Source organism: Rhineura floridana, chromosome 8 (assembly GCF_030035675.1).
Source record: "Rhineura floridana isolate rRhiFlo1 chromosome 8, rRhiFlo1.hap2, whole genome shotgun sequence".
NCBI classification, from domain to species: Eukaryota; Metazoa; Chordata; class Lepidosauria; order Squamata; family Rhineuridae; genus Rhineura; species Rhineura floridana.
The window spans coordinates 2483483-2499440 of NC_084487.1; the positions used below are offsets into that span (position 1 = coordinate 2483483).

The 15958-nt window shown below is 45.0% G+C and overlaps 1 protein-coding gene across 1 annotated transcript; it reads left to right on the plus strand.

Moving 5' to 3' along the window:
- Positions 1-1192: 1192 nt before the first annotated feature.
- Positions 1193-2149, plus strand: LOC133390841 (olfactory receptor 5V1-like). Its single transcript, XM_061640260.1, has one exon. It carries the CDS (start codon positions 1193-1195, stop codon positions 2147-2149), a length of 957 nt encoding a protein of 318 aa, XP_061496244.1.
- The last annotated feature ends 13809 nt before the right edge of the window (positions 2150-15958 follow it).

The following is a 15958-nucleotide window of genomic DNA, read 5'->3' on the forward strand; positions in this document are numbered from 1 at the left end:
TTGTTGTGTGCCTCCAAGTCGACCATGACTTATGGCTTCCCTATGAATCAGTGACCTCCAAGAGTATCGGTCATGAACCACCCTGTTCAGATCTTGTAAGTTCAGCTCTGTGGCTTCCCTGATGGAATCAATCCATCTCTTGTTTGGCCTTCCTCTTTTTCTACTCCCTTCTGTTTTTCCCAGCATTATGGTCTTTTATAGTGAGTCCTGTCTTCTCATTATGTGTCCAAAGTATGATAACCTCAGTTTCATCATTTTAGCTTCTAGTGATAGTTCTGGTTTAATTTGTTCTAACACCCAATTATTTGTCTTTTTTGCAGTCCATGGTATGCGCAAAGCTCTCCTCCAACACCATGTTTCAAATGCGTTGATTCTTCTCTTATCCGCTTTTTTCACTGTCCAACTTTCACATCCATACATAGAGATCGGGAATACCAGGGTCTGAATGATGCTGACTTTAGTGTTCAGTGATACATCTTTGACATTTATACATAAACCTGACATAATGGAACAGGGGACCATACCATTAATTTTTGGAGAAAGGTTGATTCAAAATTTGGAGAGCAACGATAGTGGCCTGGTGTCCAGGATATATTGCGTTCTATTCATATACCCCAAATTTCTAAGGATATTGCAGACTGCTGTTAGGAAAGGTTTGCACTGTTAGCCTATACAATCAAGTTCCACCACATAACGTGAAACACATTCCAGTTCCCTGCAGAGATTGCAAGTTGTCCATGGCATTTACAGAGTAATGAAAGCAAAAGAATCCCCACACACTCCGAGCTCTCCAAGGACTTTGCCTTTTAACTTTTGACAGTGTGAGAAATAATAAAAGTAGGGTAGGAGGAAGGGAGTGTACATTCTTCTCTATGGCTTGAAGCCACTGCTTCTGCCTCTCTCCTCTGCAGGCAGAGTGGACACGCGTTTTGGGGAACGACTGTAACTCAGTAGTGGAGCATCTGCGTTGCATGCAGAAGGTCTCATGTTCAGTCCCAATGGCATCTCTGGGTAGGGCTGGGAGAGATTCCCTGCCTCCGAAACTGTGGAGAGCAACAGCCAATCATTGTAGACAATATTGAACTAGATGGATCAATGGGATGAGTCAGCTTCCGATGTCCCCCTTTTCTATCCAACAGCTCTTCCCTCAAATGTGATCCTTCTTTCTCTGCAGATAATCTCTGCCATCCCCATGGCTCTTGGCAATCAGACACAAGTGGCAGAGTTTGTTTTTCTGGGTTTCTCTGGGATCACAGATGGCCAGACCTATCTCTTTGTGGTGTTCTTAGTGATCTACTTGTTCACCATGTTGGGGAACATCATCATAGTCATCCTGATCCTGCTGGATTCCCGCCTTCACAGCCCCATGTATTTTTTCCTCAGCCATTTGTCCTGCTTGGATGTTTGCTACTCCTCTGTCACCGTCCCCAAGATCCTGGGAAATCTCCTTCGACATCAGCACACCATCTCCTACAACCAGTGCCTGGCCCAGATGTTCTTTCTGATGGCTTTCTCAGGTTCAGAGTGCTGGCTCTTGGCCGTCATGGCTTACGACCTCTATGCTGCCATTTGCCAGCCCTTGCGCTACTCCTGCCTCATGAGCTCACAGGTGTGTGTGCACCTAGCCGCCGTCATCTGGGTCTGGGGCTTCCTAGACGCAGCCGTTCACACAGCCTTGGCCTCCAAGTTATCCTTCTGTGGTGCTGTCCAGATGCACCACATCTTCTGTGACCTCCCACCACTGCTGAAAATTGCCTGCGGTGACAAACGTGTCAGTGAAATAGTGATGCACGTAGCCACCTTCTTTGCGGGTATGAGCCCGTTCCTGCTTGTTGTCATCTCATATGTCTACATCCTGTCCTCCATCTTGCAGATTCGCTCCAACACTGGCCGGCGCAAAGCCTTTTCCACCTGCACCTCTCACGTGATAGTGGTCATCATTTACTTTGGAAATGGACTATTGAACTACAACCGCCCAAGTGCTGGCTACTTCTTGGAGATCGACATCTTGGTCTCCACAGTGTATTGCATCCTCACCCCCATGCTGAACCCCCTCATCTACAGCCTCCGCAACAAGGAGGTGAAGGGAGCCTTGAAGAATGTTCTGGAAAGCCAGAGGAAGGTCTATGCTTCCTCTCAGAAGCAATGAAGGCAAAAGTGAGAGACTGAAGCACAGCATCAGCCCTCTTCCTTATGGTGTTCACCACAAAAATGGTGTATGAAAGGAGGTGCTGGATTCTCTTGGTCTCTGGTACTCACTAGGCAGCCTGCTTCCCACAGTCCCTCATTTCATCCTTTATGAAAACAGACAGACAGATAGGAGAGAAAGAGGGGTGGGTGTTGAGTTTTATTTCAGATTGGTCTAGAAAAAAGTCTGTGTGCTGTCAGTTTCCCAAGGAGTGAGAAGTTCCATGGGTCACACGGACTGGGTTTTGATCTCCTTTAAAGGAGAGATCAGTGGACCCTTCTGCCATTTTGTAATATTTGGTTTCTTCACAAACACACTAGTAGAGGATAGGGGGAGGCAAGCAGTGAAACACTCTTGGCATGCAGCTGACTCACTGCCCAGCACCAGATTTCCGGAGAGAGGCTCCCTGTACCTCACGATGGGATCCACCTTCACTTAAGCCTCCTCTGTCTCTGTTCCAAACATGAGCATCCTCAAGAGGAAAGAAGAGGGCACTCGCCCCACCCCAGATGAACCATAATCCTGAGATTCCCAGCTTTCTTTTTTAAAAAGTAGAAAATAATAAATCTCTAGCTTTTGTAGAACAGGAGATATGAGGCAAAATGTCCAAGTGCTATTCTTTTTCATTTGGGGGGGGGGGGAGAAACTTCCCTGCTTCCCCTTTTCCATGTTACACCTTTGCCTCCCACACCCTGGAAAATTCCTGGGGATGTGCCCATTGTTCTGAATCTTCTGCTTCTTCACATACTTGTCTTGTATCAGCAGGGTAGGGCAGGGGGCTGAAGGAGGTTTGTCCTCTTCTGTGTTCAGTTATTCTGCATGAATTTTTCTAATCCTGCTCAAAAGCCATCTAAGACCGTGGCCTTTTGCATCCCCACCCAAGGTGAGCAAATCCGCCACTTTCAGGTCCTTTCACTTTCTCAGTTTTCCAATCTTAAATTTAGTTCTCCACTAGACTTCCACATCAGTTTGCATTTTATTTCTTAAAAAAAGTCCTCATGAAAATTCATCCTTAGTTTAGTGCACCTTTCTCCTAATTAGGGCTGGAAGGACCTGGCCGTTTCCCTTCTCTCAGATTGTCATTTTTCTAATTGTAAAGTCAGTTCTCCACATTTCTGCAGCAATTTGCAATTTTTGGGGAAAAAATCCTTATGAAAGTTCTTCAGTATTTTAGTGCAAATTTCTCCTAATGTGTGCAGTTTTGACTAATGCACACATTTTTGCAGGCAACATATCCTAATATAATGCATTTTGTATATTTTCAATTAATGTATTAATTTTGTTTATACTTTCCCCTGATATATTAATTTTGTAAACATTGTTTGGCTGGAGAAACGTATTGCAAAATTCAAATAAGTGTGAATTTCGAAGGATGGCTGAGTTTTGGTTCTTGTATTGTTCAGAAAGTGTGAATTCAATAAATGCAGCTTTAAATGCAAAATAAATTGAATCTCTCCCCCATCCCTGCTCCTAATACATGCATGTTGGTATGCATGTTTGTGCAGAGAAATTTACCCTAATATAATGCATTGTTGTATGTTGTTTTCACTGATATGCGATATGCACACTTTATCATAGCTAGGGATGGAAGGATCTCCCAATTTTGATCCTCTCAGTTTCTCATTTTTCCAATCTTAAATTCAGTTTTCCACATTTCCACAGCAATTTACATTTTTTGTAAAAAAAATCCTCATGAAAATTCACCTGCATTTTAGAGCAGATTTCTCCTAATACTTATTGGTATCCAGTTTTTATTTTATTTATTTATTTATTATTAGATTTTTATACTGCCCGACTAGTATAGCTAGTACATATGTTTGGAAGCAATTTCTGCTAATATAATGCATTTTTATATATTATTTTCACTATGAGATGCATTTTTATGCGCCCTTTCCTCTAATATGTGCATTTTTGTAAACAGTGGTTGGTTGGAGAAGTGCAAAGTTTAGATAAGTGTGAATTTGGAAGGATGGCTGCATTCTGGTTCTCCTGTGTTTCAGAAAGTGCACATATGAGAGTCAACTTTAAATGTGAACTGAATCAAATTTCTCCCCTGTCCCAAATTGCAGCTGAGAATGTTATCTCCAGAGAGACTTCCTTGACTCTCATGCGGTAGTATTTTCAGTGCCAGGCGGGGGAAAGCCGTGTGCTGCTGCAACCAGTTGCTGGGAATCACAGGCGGGGAGAGTGTTGTTGCACTCTGGTCTTACCTGCAGGCTTCCCATGGGGGCATCTGTGAGAACAAGACGCTGCACCAGATGAGCACCCTTTCATCTAATCCAGCAGCAGGGCTGATCTTATATTCCTATAGACAAATTCATGGGGGACGATAAGGCTATCAATGACTCATAGCCACAATGGCTATATTCTCCCTTCCTGTCAGAAACAACATGCCCATTGCTGGGAATTTCAAGTTGGGAGAGCTGTTGTTACACCCCAGTCCTGCCTGTGGGTTTCTCACACAAATCTGGTTTGTCACTGTGAGGGGCCAGGATGCTGCACTGGATGGGCCTCCTTTGGTCTGATCCAGCAGCCAGGCTCTTCTTATGCTCTTATGGCCTTTTTATATTCCCAGGCCTTTTAAACTCTTAATTTTAAAAGTTTAAGATCTGTTTAATTATACAGCCACAAGAGTGGCTGTACACTATTGTCAGCATGGATCTTTTGCATTCCGCAATGTTAAATTGAAAATACTCCCCATGCCATTCTGATGCTTCCCATAAGCTCATTTCAGAACACAACCTTACAAAACTAAACGCCTCGATCTCAGAAACACTTGCTTAATAAACTTCTAAATTTTTATAACGATGCACAAAATAGTCAGAGAGAATCGAGCGTTCAAAGTGTAAAAAGAGAGTGAGAGAAAAGAGACCATGGTTGGACTTTTTTCTGTCAGAGTTCTCATAATTTGTTGAAATTAATTAAAAATCAGCCGTGTTCACAGTGTACCTGTAATCCTATTACTGACCTTGCCCCATACTCTGACCTTCACCTTCTGCAGTTTAAAGTTTAAAAAATGCCTGGCTGATTTTTAAATAATTTAAGAACTTTAGCATTGAGCTCAGTGGTAAGGCTGGGCATGCTTAGTAAGAACCGAATGTTAGTGTTCTAAAAGCCGGACTCACAGCTGCTGTGCTTGCCTAATTGGGGCCACACCCACACCAGACTTTGATTCCACTTGAGACAGTCATAGCTTCCCCCAAAGAATCATGGGAAGTGTAGTTTGTGAAGGAGGATGAGAGGAAACTTCTATTCCACTGACAGAGCTCCAGTGACCAGAGTGGTTGAACAGTCAGGTGCTCTGATTGAAACTCTGTGAGGGGAACAGGGCATCTCCTAGCAGCTCTCAGTACCCTTCACTAACTACACTTCCCAGGATTCTTTGGGGGAAGCCATGACTGTCTAAAGTGAAATAAAGGTCTGATGTGGATGTAGGCAGGGACAGCTTTGGTTTAAATTTGGGTGGGAGACTATATGTGCCTGCTGTGGAATAAAAAGGTGGGGGAAACCCTGAAAAAGAATGATACTTTTCACAATGTTTTCCTTTGGAAAGGAAAAGAGATTCCCCTCTGCCCAGTGCCCACTCACGCAATCCCCTCCCCTCCCTCTTCCCTCCTCCCTGCCCCTCCCCCAGGTCAGTTTCACCTATCCTAAGCATGATTGCACAGGAGTAAATCGCACTGAACTCAAAAAGCATGCAAATGGTCAAACCTGCCCTCCCATCCTCCTCCCTCCTCTCCCCTCCTTCTTGCCCCTTCCCTCCCCCTCCCTTCCCCCTTTTTCCCCTTCCAATCACCTCCTTCCTCTTCCTCCCCCTCCCCCTCCCCTCTGCCTCCACCCTCTGCCTCCCCAAGGCCAGTTTTACCTATCCTAGGACTACAACCTGCGAGACCAGGGTTTGAATCCCCAAAAAGCCATAACGCTCACTGGGTGGCCTTGGGCCAGTCACTGTCTCCCAGCCTCAGAGGAAGGCAATGGTAAATCTGAATACTGCTTACCATGAAAACCATATTCATAGGGTTGCCCTAAGTTGGAATTGACTTGAAGGCAGTCAATTTCATTTTCAAGCATGATTGTGTGAGGACCTTCCCTGGTTCTCCCTGTCAGGTTCCCACCTGCTTGTGGCTACTGCCTTTCACTAGGCACCACCAGGGACATCACCAGTCCGGACTGTCCTTTATATGGTTTCTCACTCCGCTCTAGCACAGATCTCACTAGACCGTGCACTTCCTTCCCTAGATGTAGGGTCTCAGCTTTCCCAGGCCCCACACGACTGCTAGGCACTCCTTCTGGACCGAAGAGTAGTTTCTTTCCCTTGACGACAGTTTGCGACTTAAGTAGGCAATGGGGTGCTTGATGCCCTCTCACTCTTGCATCAGCACAACTCTAAGAGCCAAATCAGATGCATCTGTTGCCACTATAAACGGTTGTTCAAAGTCCGGAGCTATCAATATCGGACCCTGACACAGCGCTTGCTTCAGTTGGTCGAAAGCCTTTTGGCACCGTTCATCCCATCTCACACACTCAGCACACTTTTTCTGCGTTAACTCATGCAGTGGGGTTGCTATCTCACCAAACCCCTTTATAAACTTTCTGTAAAAACCAGCCATACCTAAAAATGCTCTCCCTTGTTTCCTGATTTCCTCAAGCACTCTTTCATTCTGACTCACTCATTTGTGTAATGAGAAAGAAATAATCGGGCTTGGCTCCTTTAAACTACTGGGATGCTTGGGTAAGGTACATGTTATGTCTGCACCATGAAGCTTTTTAACCCCATGATCTAGAGTCATTAGGATTTTTACTTCTGTAGACAGACTAGTGAAGAAATCCTTCAAGAACCCCAGGGTATCCAGATCAATATCGAAACGAAGTGGCACTAATGACACTCGTAAACAACACTCTTGTGATCTGCCCGACTCAGGACACACCTGCAATGCTTTGACTGTCAACATATTAGAATGTGCCTTTCTAAACATTTCTTTACTACCGTAAAGGTATAGAAATTTATTTATCTGAGATGTATCCAAACGATCTCTGTTCTCAAGATCTTGAACCACAACCACTTGACAAGAAACTGGTTGCTTTAACAAGTTGACCTCACATTCTGATTCGCCAGATGGATACACTTCAGCCTTGAATCTCACCCTGCTTAATTGTATTTCCATCAAGAAATCTGGGTTCCTTCCTCTTTCCCCACAGGATGTATTACACCCATGCCTCTTGGATGTATGAGAAGAAAAACTCTGAAGACTAATATAGTTTTTAACCAAAGATGTAGGTTGTGCACTTCCAAAGTCCTTCCCCCCATAAAAGTACCAAATGGGTGAGGTTTCTTTCACAACATAGCACACCAATGGAATAGGAAATCTTAGTAGAGCTTTTGATTTCCCTCCACTTTTCCCCACATTTCCACAGTGGTTCTCCCATTCATTAGGCAACCTCAGCCTGTACAACACACCATTCTCCCACACAGTTTGATCCCTCAGAGTTTCTGTAAAGGGAATTCTGCTTTGGACGGCTTTTCCCTTCATTACATTCAAACTGCTATCACGTTTCAGCTCCTCCCTGAACTCTTGTGTCTCTGTGTCAGACCCCATTTGTAACACTGTTTCATTCATTCTAGGCATACTAACAGTTGTTATGGCAATGTCAGGCCCAATCACAGGTTCCACCCTGTTTTCTTTAGCCTCTGACAAAATGGCTTCTGCTGCTTTGCCAGGTTGTTGTCTAGTCACCACATAAATGTTTCCTCCTGCCCCCATAATATCTCTGCCCAGAATCACAGGTTCTTCTTGCTGAGCATTGATACCCACTCTGTACGTCTGCTCCTTTCCCCTCCATTTTAGTTTTATTAGGGCCATGGGAATGCTTTCTGGTTCGCCTCTTACCCCTTGGATGACCAGCTTTTCCTGAGGTAAAATGTCTTCAGATTTTATTCAATCTGGCCTCAGTAAGGTCTGAGCAGCCCCAGTATCTAGCAAAGCCCAATATTTTGCCCCTTGCACACATCTTCTCTCAAGCTTGAGTCCAAATCTTGGACCTTTGACCAGCTTATTTGACAAAACTGTATCTTTTTCGGTTCTCCCTCTCTCAGTTCACTCTTTACTGTCCTTCCTTGAACAGGATTACTGAGGGGGTTTACACTCTCACATTGAAAACGCAGATGGCCTGGCTTCCCACATTGGTAACAGATTTTCTCCTCTGTTTTAGGGAACACAGACCCAAACTGAGGTGTCCTGTGCCCTTCTGATTTTATTTGAGGGTTTACTCTCTGTGGTGCCACATCTTTTCTGCCACTGTTATTTGGTCTAGCTTTAAAATCTCTTAGTGGTTTTGCCATCCACCCAGATCTGTTTGAGGCAAAATGATCTGCTAGCTCCGCTGCTTCTGTTACAGATTTAGGGGCACGATCTTTCACCAGCAACCTAATTTCGGGCTGCAATTGATGGTACAACTGATCCAATATCATGAGTTTTTTCACCTCTTCCACAGACTGAGCCTTTGCACTTGTCAGCCATTTCCCAAATATGTCCATCAGTTTTGCCCCCAGCTCCACGAAAGACCTCATTGTCTGTATCTGGCAGTTTCTGAAAAGCTTTCTAAAATAATCAGGCCCCAGTCTGAATCTTTTAAACACTGCTTCTTTGAATTCAGCATATGTTACTGGCCTGTCTGAGGGGAAGTACTGATACACTTCAGCCAATTCCCCTTTAATCAGATTTGATAAATACTGCATGTATTTATCTTCAGGTAGCCCCCACATCTGAGCTGCCTTTTCAAACGTTGTGAGATAAATTTGAGGATCTTGACCAGGCTCATAGATAGCAAAGTCCTTTGGAGTAATTTTTATTTGTGCTCCATCTCTCTCTTTCCTTGTCTCCTCAGAGTGAAATTTCTCTCTATCCAATTTTAATCTTTCAGCCTCCATTCTCAACCTTTCAGTTTCCAACACACGTTGCTTTTCCTTCTCCTCCACCTCCATTTTCATTTTTACCATTGCAATCTCTCTGTCCTTATCTTTTACCTCACGTTCCCATCTTAACTTCTCTCTTAAATACTCTATATAGGCAGGATTACTTGAGCACCCTTCTGGGGTCTCCTCTCTTGCAGGTTCTTTGGTTTGGATTGTCGTATATCTTATTAATGCCACTCTCAATTCATCCACCCCTTTATCCTCATGAGGTAACTGGAACATTATACATTTTTCCACCAGCTCCTCTCTCTTCATCTTCATGAACTCAGCCATGTTTCTCGGAGCTCACTCACTCTTTGCCACACACTCTTTGCCACACACTCATAAGTAATCTTCATTTGTTATTCCTTTATGGTCACACCACTGTTTAGGGACTTTTGTTCGTATCCGGACTCTCCTTTTGTTCGTATCCTCTTTTGTTCGTATTCTCTGTTGTTCATATCCCACCGCTACAGCCACCACATGTGATGACCTTCCCTGGTTCTCCCTGTCAGGTTCCCACCTGCTTGTGGCTACTGCCTTTCACTAGGCACCACCAGGGACACCACCAGTCCGGACTGTCCTTTATATGGTTTCTCACTCCGCTCTAGCACAGATCTCACTAGATCCCACTGCTAGGCAGCACCACCAGTCACGTCCTGTAACCAATACTCCCAGAGACTTTGCCTGAGTCTCTCTCTGTTACTTTTGTGACTGCGTGCTTATGCTGTTCCCAACCCCCTGGTATCTTTATATATAAAGCATACAACTCTGGGTTGCTCTGGATACTTGACTTGTTACTATTTCTCCCTTCACCGCTGCCACCATTAGATACTGTTTCTGTTCAGCCTTGGTAATTACCTTGCCCTCCCTTCTGGTCTGTATATTCCCCAGCCAAGGATCAGGCCTTTGGTAAACCAAAGAAGTATTTATTTACTAATAACAGGAAATAGTAAGATTACTTTAGGAATGTTTCACAAGCCTATGGTTTCATATATGGTTACTCTTTATGTTTCTGTTCATATATATCCTCTTTAAATATCAGTCAAATCCAATCCACACTTCCCTCAGAACTCTGCCAACCAACTCAACAACCTCTCTCCAACCGACTCTCTAACCGACTCTCTCCCACCTTCCAACCGACCCCCTCTTCACTCACAAACCTCCATTTATACCTTCAGCCAGCCAGCCACTCAGCCAATCATCATCCAGCACACTTCAGCTTCTCACCCATGTACTCCTCCTTTCTCTCTCAGTCAATTACCATACATCACCCAATAGACCCGCACTTACCATATTTACAGATGCTAACTTACAGGAACATCACAGATTGCATAGGAGAAAATCCCATTGAACTCAATAAGCATGCAAATGATCAAACCTGCCCCCTCCCCTGGTCTTTCACAATCCAATCCACTTCCTGTGTAGCTTGCAAGAATTTGGTAACGTGTGCCTCTCAGCATATGGTGAGTGGTGCCAACACCTGCAATCAGCCCAAATAACCAAAACAAGACATGTCCTGTGCTGATCTTGTTTTAGCAGGGAGGAAGCAACATTATTAAAACAGATGATATCGTTCAGATCGTCACTCTAAATATGTTTGATTTACTTTGAAACTTTAGTGAAGTTTCCTATAGTAAATCATTTTCTTTTGCTTCTGTTTCTGTCATGATGTGAAGTACAGCAATACTAAAAAAAAGCTCCAAAAACAATTGTGGAATCATGGCACTGACTGTTCTGCAGAATAGTTTCCAATGGAAGTGAGGAGTGTCACTTTGCACAAGATAAAACAGTGGGAGGTGAAATATATTCTAGCAAAATTCTAAGTGTGCTCTATGTTTTTAATTGACCATGCCCACCTTTCCTTAAGTGGAGTGGTTTAAACATAGCAGGCTGAAAACATCCATCTTGGGCAGGCCAAGTTTGTTTTTTCCAACAGTTAGAGTCATTGCTTAAGTAGCAACATAATCAGTCTGATTTTACATCAAACTGCAGTTTCAGATTCAACGGTTAATGCATCCAAAATAGAAATAGAGCATAACCTCGTGTTTGAAACACAAAAGCTGTCTGCGCCATCATATGACATTGACCAATAAAAAGGCTTTGAAATTAATAGAAATAAATTTGACACAGATTTCTACGACGAATAATGAGAGAAATATAATTCTTTCCTGCTCCCCTGGTGCATTCACTATAGCTGCCCAATTTCCCTGCTTTTTAAAGTTTAACATCTCTTGGCTACAAGTATGGTCTTAAACCGCAAGGGTTTTTGCCTCTTAGTGAATTTATTTCCTGTTATTGCTGACCGTCAGTTTTGTTATATCAGCAAAAAAGTAATATTTTACTGTTATTGTAAGTTGCCCAGAAAATATCGTTTTTGGGTGGCATATAAATATTTTTAATAAGCTAACTAACTAAGGCTGCAATCCAACTCATATTTCTGCCAGGCTGGGAGGAGTTTGATGCAGTGGACTCCCAGCGCTGCCAGGTGCTGCCAGGCTCAGCCAGCAGAAGCCCCCCGCCACAGCCGAGCTGCACCACCACCAGGACCCTGCCGACACTGCCAGGGGTCTGTCAGGAATGGTCAGCCTGGTGGAAGACGAGCCAGTGGAAGCCAGTGGTAGCCTGAAAAATGGGTGCTCTGGAGCCGTGGTGGGGAGGAGCTCTGGGAGGCGACTTACGTGAGATACTCCTTGCATTCAGAGCCCTCCCCGGGTCCTGATCCGGCTGAAATCCCCAGTGGGCAAAAGGCCAGCAGCATAAACAAAAAAATGTAATGGGTGTCTGCAAGGAGCATTTACTCCCCAGGAGGCCAATCTGTGGGAGCTGGCTTTTTCTTTCCCGCTTGTGCATGCAGCTCCTCACAGAGCTGGTGCTTAGCCGGGCCAGTGGCTCTCGAGAAGGAAGTGCATGCCGCGGCGCTTTCCGCAGGTTCCTCCTCCGCCGGCTTCCCATCATTTGCATTGCTGTGTAACTAACGAAGGAAACTACCAGTGTAAGGGTGCTATGCCTGGGTGCTGAGTTTCTGCAGAGTGAAGATGGTGGGTGCCTGTCCTATCTCAACAGGAATGCTCTTCTGCCAAATAAGGCAGCCTCACTGAACGCCCTGCTGCTGGTGGAATGGGCTTCTGATATTTTAGGGACTCAAGGAGAGACTCTCCTGCAGAACACACTGAACTCCTGGGCATATAAGGGGTCAGGTGCTCTCCGACAAGGTGTTACATGCTGACAGTAGTTTGCCACCCAAAGCAGGCCAGCCACGGCGTTCTGCACTAGCTGCAGCCTCCAGGGTAGCCCCACATACTTGTCAGGATCTCCCCCATGGAAGATGATCTTCCTCCCTGCTCCCAGGCATAGTTAACAGTCTCTCAGACACTGCTGCACTTCGGGATCTGCTAAGTTGGCCACCAGTCCCTTGTTCTCACTGGCCTGTTATTAGGATGCCCGTCAGGATCTACCACCTGTGATGATATTCTCCTTTTTAGTCCAGCCATCTGCAGAAAACTCTAATGGCTGGCTGATGAGATATAAAATTTGATTGTGAAATGGCTCTTTCTCGCCTTCTCACATGGCTTAACAGCATTCACGCATGACCTCCAGTGGTAAAAGGAAGTCTCAAGGCAATTTAAATCTCGTTAGGACACTTTCCAGAACATGAGTGAATGGCTCTGAGATCACTGTTTCCCCCCCCCAACAATTAAGGGTGCTGCAATTAAGGAATATCATCCATTGTGCCTGGCTCCATCAGGCCTTCTAGAAAGCCCCCACATGGGAGGTGTTTATTCTCTGAGATCCCCACCCCATCCTGCCCCTAGCTTTACTCCTGGGGGGTTCCCAGTGCAAGAATATCCCCAAGGCCAACTCACAGAGTAACATTACTTTGCCTTCACACAGAAACAGCCACCCACAGGCAAGGCAGGCAGCAGAGAGATTTTGTTTTCCTCTGCGGGGGTGGGTCTTGCTGTTGCACCCAAACCTTCAAAGCCCTTGTTTGGTGTCACGTTTGGAGAGGAGGACCTTCAGCCATCCAGCAGGCTTTAGCCTGAGCTGCCTCAGTCGCATTCAGAACCCCAACTGGTAGAGAATGAAGGACTGGCATAACTTTTCTTTAAGGGATAAACCAGAGTTTGGTGTCTCCATTTCCTGATGTGAAGAGAAGGGATCCAAACTTGTCCAGCTATCGGTGACTAACATAGTGAGCAAATAAAGGTGCGTTGCTTTGTGGTTCATTACCTTCCAAAGGACGAGCATATTCTTTTATGTTCTTTGGTGGAGGACAGCATAAGGAGACGTCTAACAGTGTCAGCATGAAACAACAAGGGAGAGGTAAGTGGAAGAGCCCCTGAACTGCAGGCAGAGAGTCCCTGGCTCAGTCTTCAGCGTCTCCAGTTGATGGACAGTGTTGATCCTGGAAATCTGCTGCCCGTCAGAGTCTCTTGTGCAGCTAGGGCTGGACCTAAGGACCCACAGTCATGAGGGCCCCCAAATGGCCACCCAGACAGTGGCAGGGGATGGGGTCAGCACCAACAAGCCCCTGCTGGTGCTCACAGCACCCTTGCTTCTTATTTTAAAAGAAAGCAGTTATAGTCAGGAGGTGGGTGGCCAGGCATTCCCATGGTTACAGATGCTCATGTTATTCATATTACTTCGAATATATAATATCCGTTTCTCTAACAAAATAGTGCTTATTAGAAAGTGTATGCGTTTAACATCAGGGCTGCAGAAACAAAAGCCATTTTATTCCTATAGTCACAAATGTGCTCAGGGGATTTAAAATGCACTTGTATTGTTGTTCTGCTGTTATTCTCCCTCCCCTTCAATGTGAGGCAGGCGCCATCTCTGCTATCTTTTGGGTGCCTTTTGAAGACTTTCCTCTTCCAACAAGCCTTTTAAGTGGAGACCTATCCCAGTCTGCATCTGTGTCAGAATTGCTTTTAATATGTCTTTTAATATCTTTAACCCTTTTCTTTTTTAAAAAGATGTTTTTAAGGTTTTTTTAAAATGTTTTTAACGTTCTTTTGTTTTAATGTATTTTAAGGTCTTTTTATGATGTTTTAAAGTGTTTTCAGTGTTTCTGCCTGTCGCCCTGGGCTCCTGCTGGGAGGAGGGGTGGGATATAAATCAAATAATAAACAAACAAACAAACATATCGGGAATGCAGAACCTTGCAATGGAGCTGGCTTCACAACGGAAGAGCATAGGCACACAGGAAGCGCCTGATACTCAATCGGATCATTGATCCACCTAGTTCAGCACTGTCTGCACTGCCTAGAAGAGGCACTCCAGGGTTTCAGGCAAGGGTCTCTCCCAGCCTTCCTTGGGGATACCGGGGAGTGACCTTGGAACCTTCTGCATGCTGCTTCCCTGGGCTCCTGCTGGGAGGAAGGGCGGGATATACGTCAAATAATAGATGAATAAATAAATAATGGCTGTTTAAAGTGGGGGGGCTGATGCCATTGAATCCAGGCTCTTTAAACTACTGAGCCGTGCCACTGATCAGAGCAGACAAAATGGGCCAGATGCTGAACAATTTGTCTCATCTGGAATGCAGTCGCCTCCTATGACGCTATAAGGATCCCGTCCCCCTTCTGAGCAGATGCAGCTGTCCTAGTAGAAGGAGCCTGGCCGCTCATTCATCTGGTCCAGAGCTTGGAAAAGTTACTTTTTTGAACTACAACTCCCATCAGCCCAAGCCAGTGGCCATGCTGGCTGGGGCTGATGGGAGTTGTAGTTCAAAAAAGTAACTTTTCCAAGCTCTGATTTCTAGTCCAATACTGTCCCCTTGGACAGGTAGCAACCTTTCAGAGCATCCTTCTCAGAGCTTCGATCTGAGGCCACACCATACGTTTATTCCACTATTATCCCACTTTAAACAGTCACAGCTTCCCCCAAAGAATCATGAAGGGTACAATCGTGTAGTTTGTGAAGGGTGCTGAGAGCTGTTAGGAGACCCCTCTTCTCCTCACAGAGCTACAATTCCCAGAGTGGTTTTACAGTCAATGCCTCTTCTCAGGGAACTCTCGGAACTGAATATTTATGAGGGGAATAGGGGTCTTCTAACAACTCTCAGCACCCTTCACAAACTACAGTTCCCAGCATATTTGGGGGAAAGCCATGTCTGTTTAAAGTGGAATAATAGTCAAATAAATTTTTGAAAAAATCCTCACAAAAATTGATCAGTATTTAAGAATGCATTCTTTGCGTGTTATTTTCAGGAATGTATGTATTTTTGTGGAAACCTTACCCTGCAACATGCCATTTTTGTACACATTGTTTGGTTGCTGAACTGCATTGCAAAATTCAGGAAAGTACGAATGACAACGGATGGCTGTGGTTTGGTTCCTACATTTGTTAGGAAAGTGTGAATCCACTGCATCCATCTGCCTGAAATCCTGGACAGCCACTGCCGGTTAGCTTGGACAGTGCTGAGGTAGATTGCCCCAGTGGGTCTGACTCAGTGCAAGACACCTTCCTGCCTTCCTACATTACCACCATTAAAAGCAAAGGGAATCAAATTTCTCCTCTAACCCTGCTCTGAAGTGACACTTTGCATTGGGAGCAGATCTGTCGTTGGCAGCTTCCCTCCTGAGGCCAACGACAGCCCTGGGGAGGTCTGCTTTTGGGGGGACACAGCAGGGAAGGAAAAGGTTAATACCCTCCACTCCCCCCATGAGCCTGATCTGGACTTACAGCAAGGCTGGCAAACCTATAGCTGAAGGCCCCAGCACCCGACCGTGATCCACCCAAAGGGTCAAACCTCCACCAGGACCAGCTGAATCCCGGATTGCTCTTATTGCAAGGGATAGCGGCTAGCTGTT

Excerpts from the sequence above, each read along its gene's own strand:
- LOC133390841 (XM_061640260.1), top strand. The coding sequence starts at position 1,193 with ATGGCTCTTGGCAATCAGACACAAGTGGCAGAGTTTGTTTTTCTGGGT.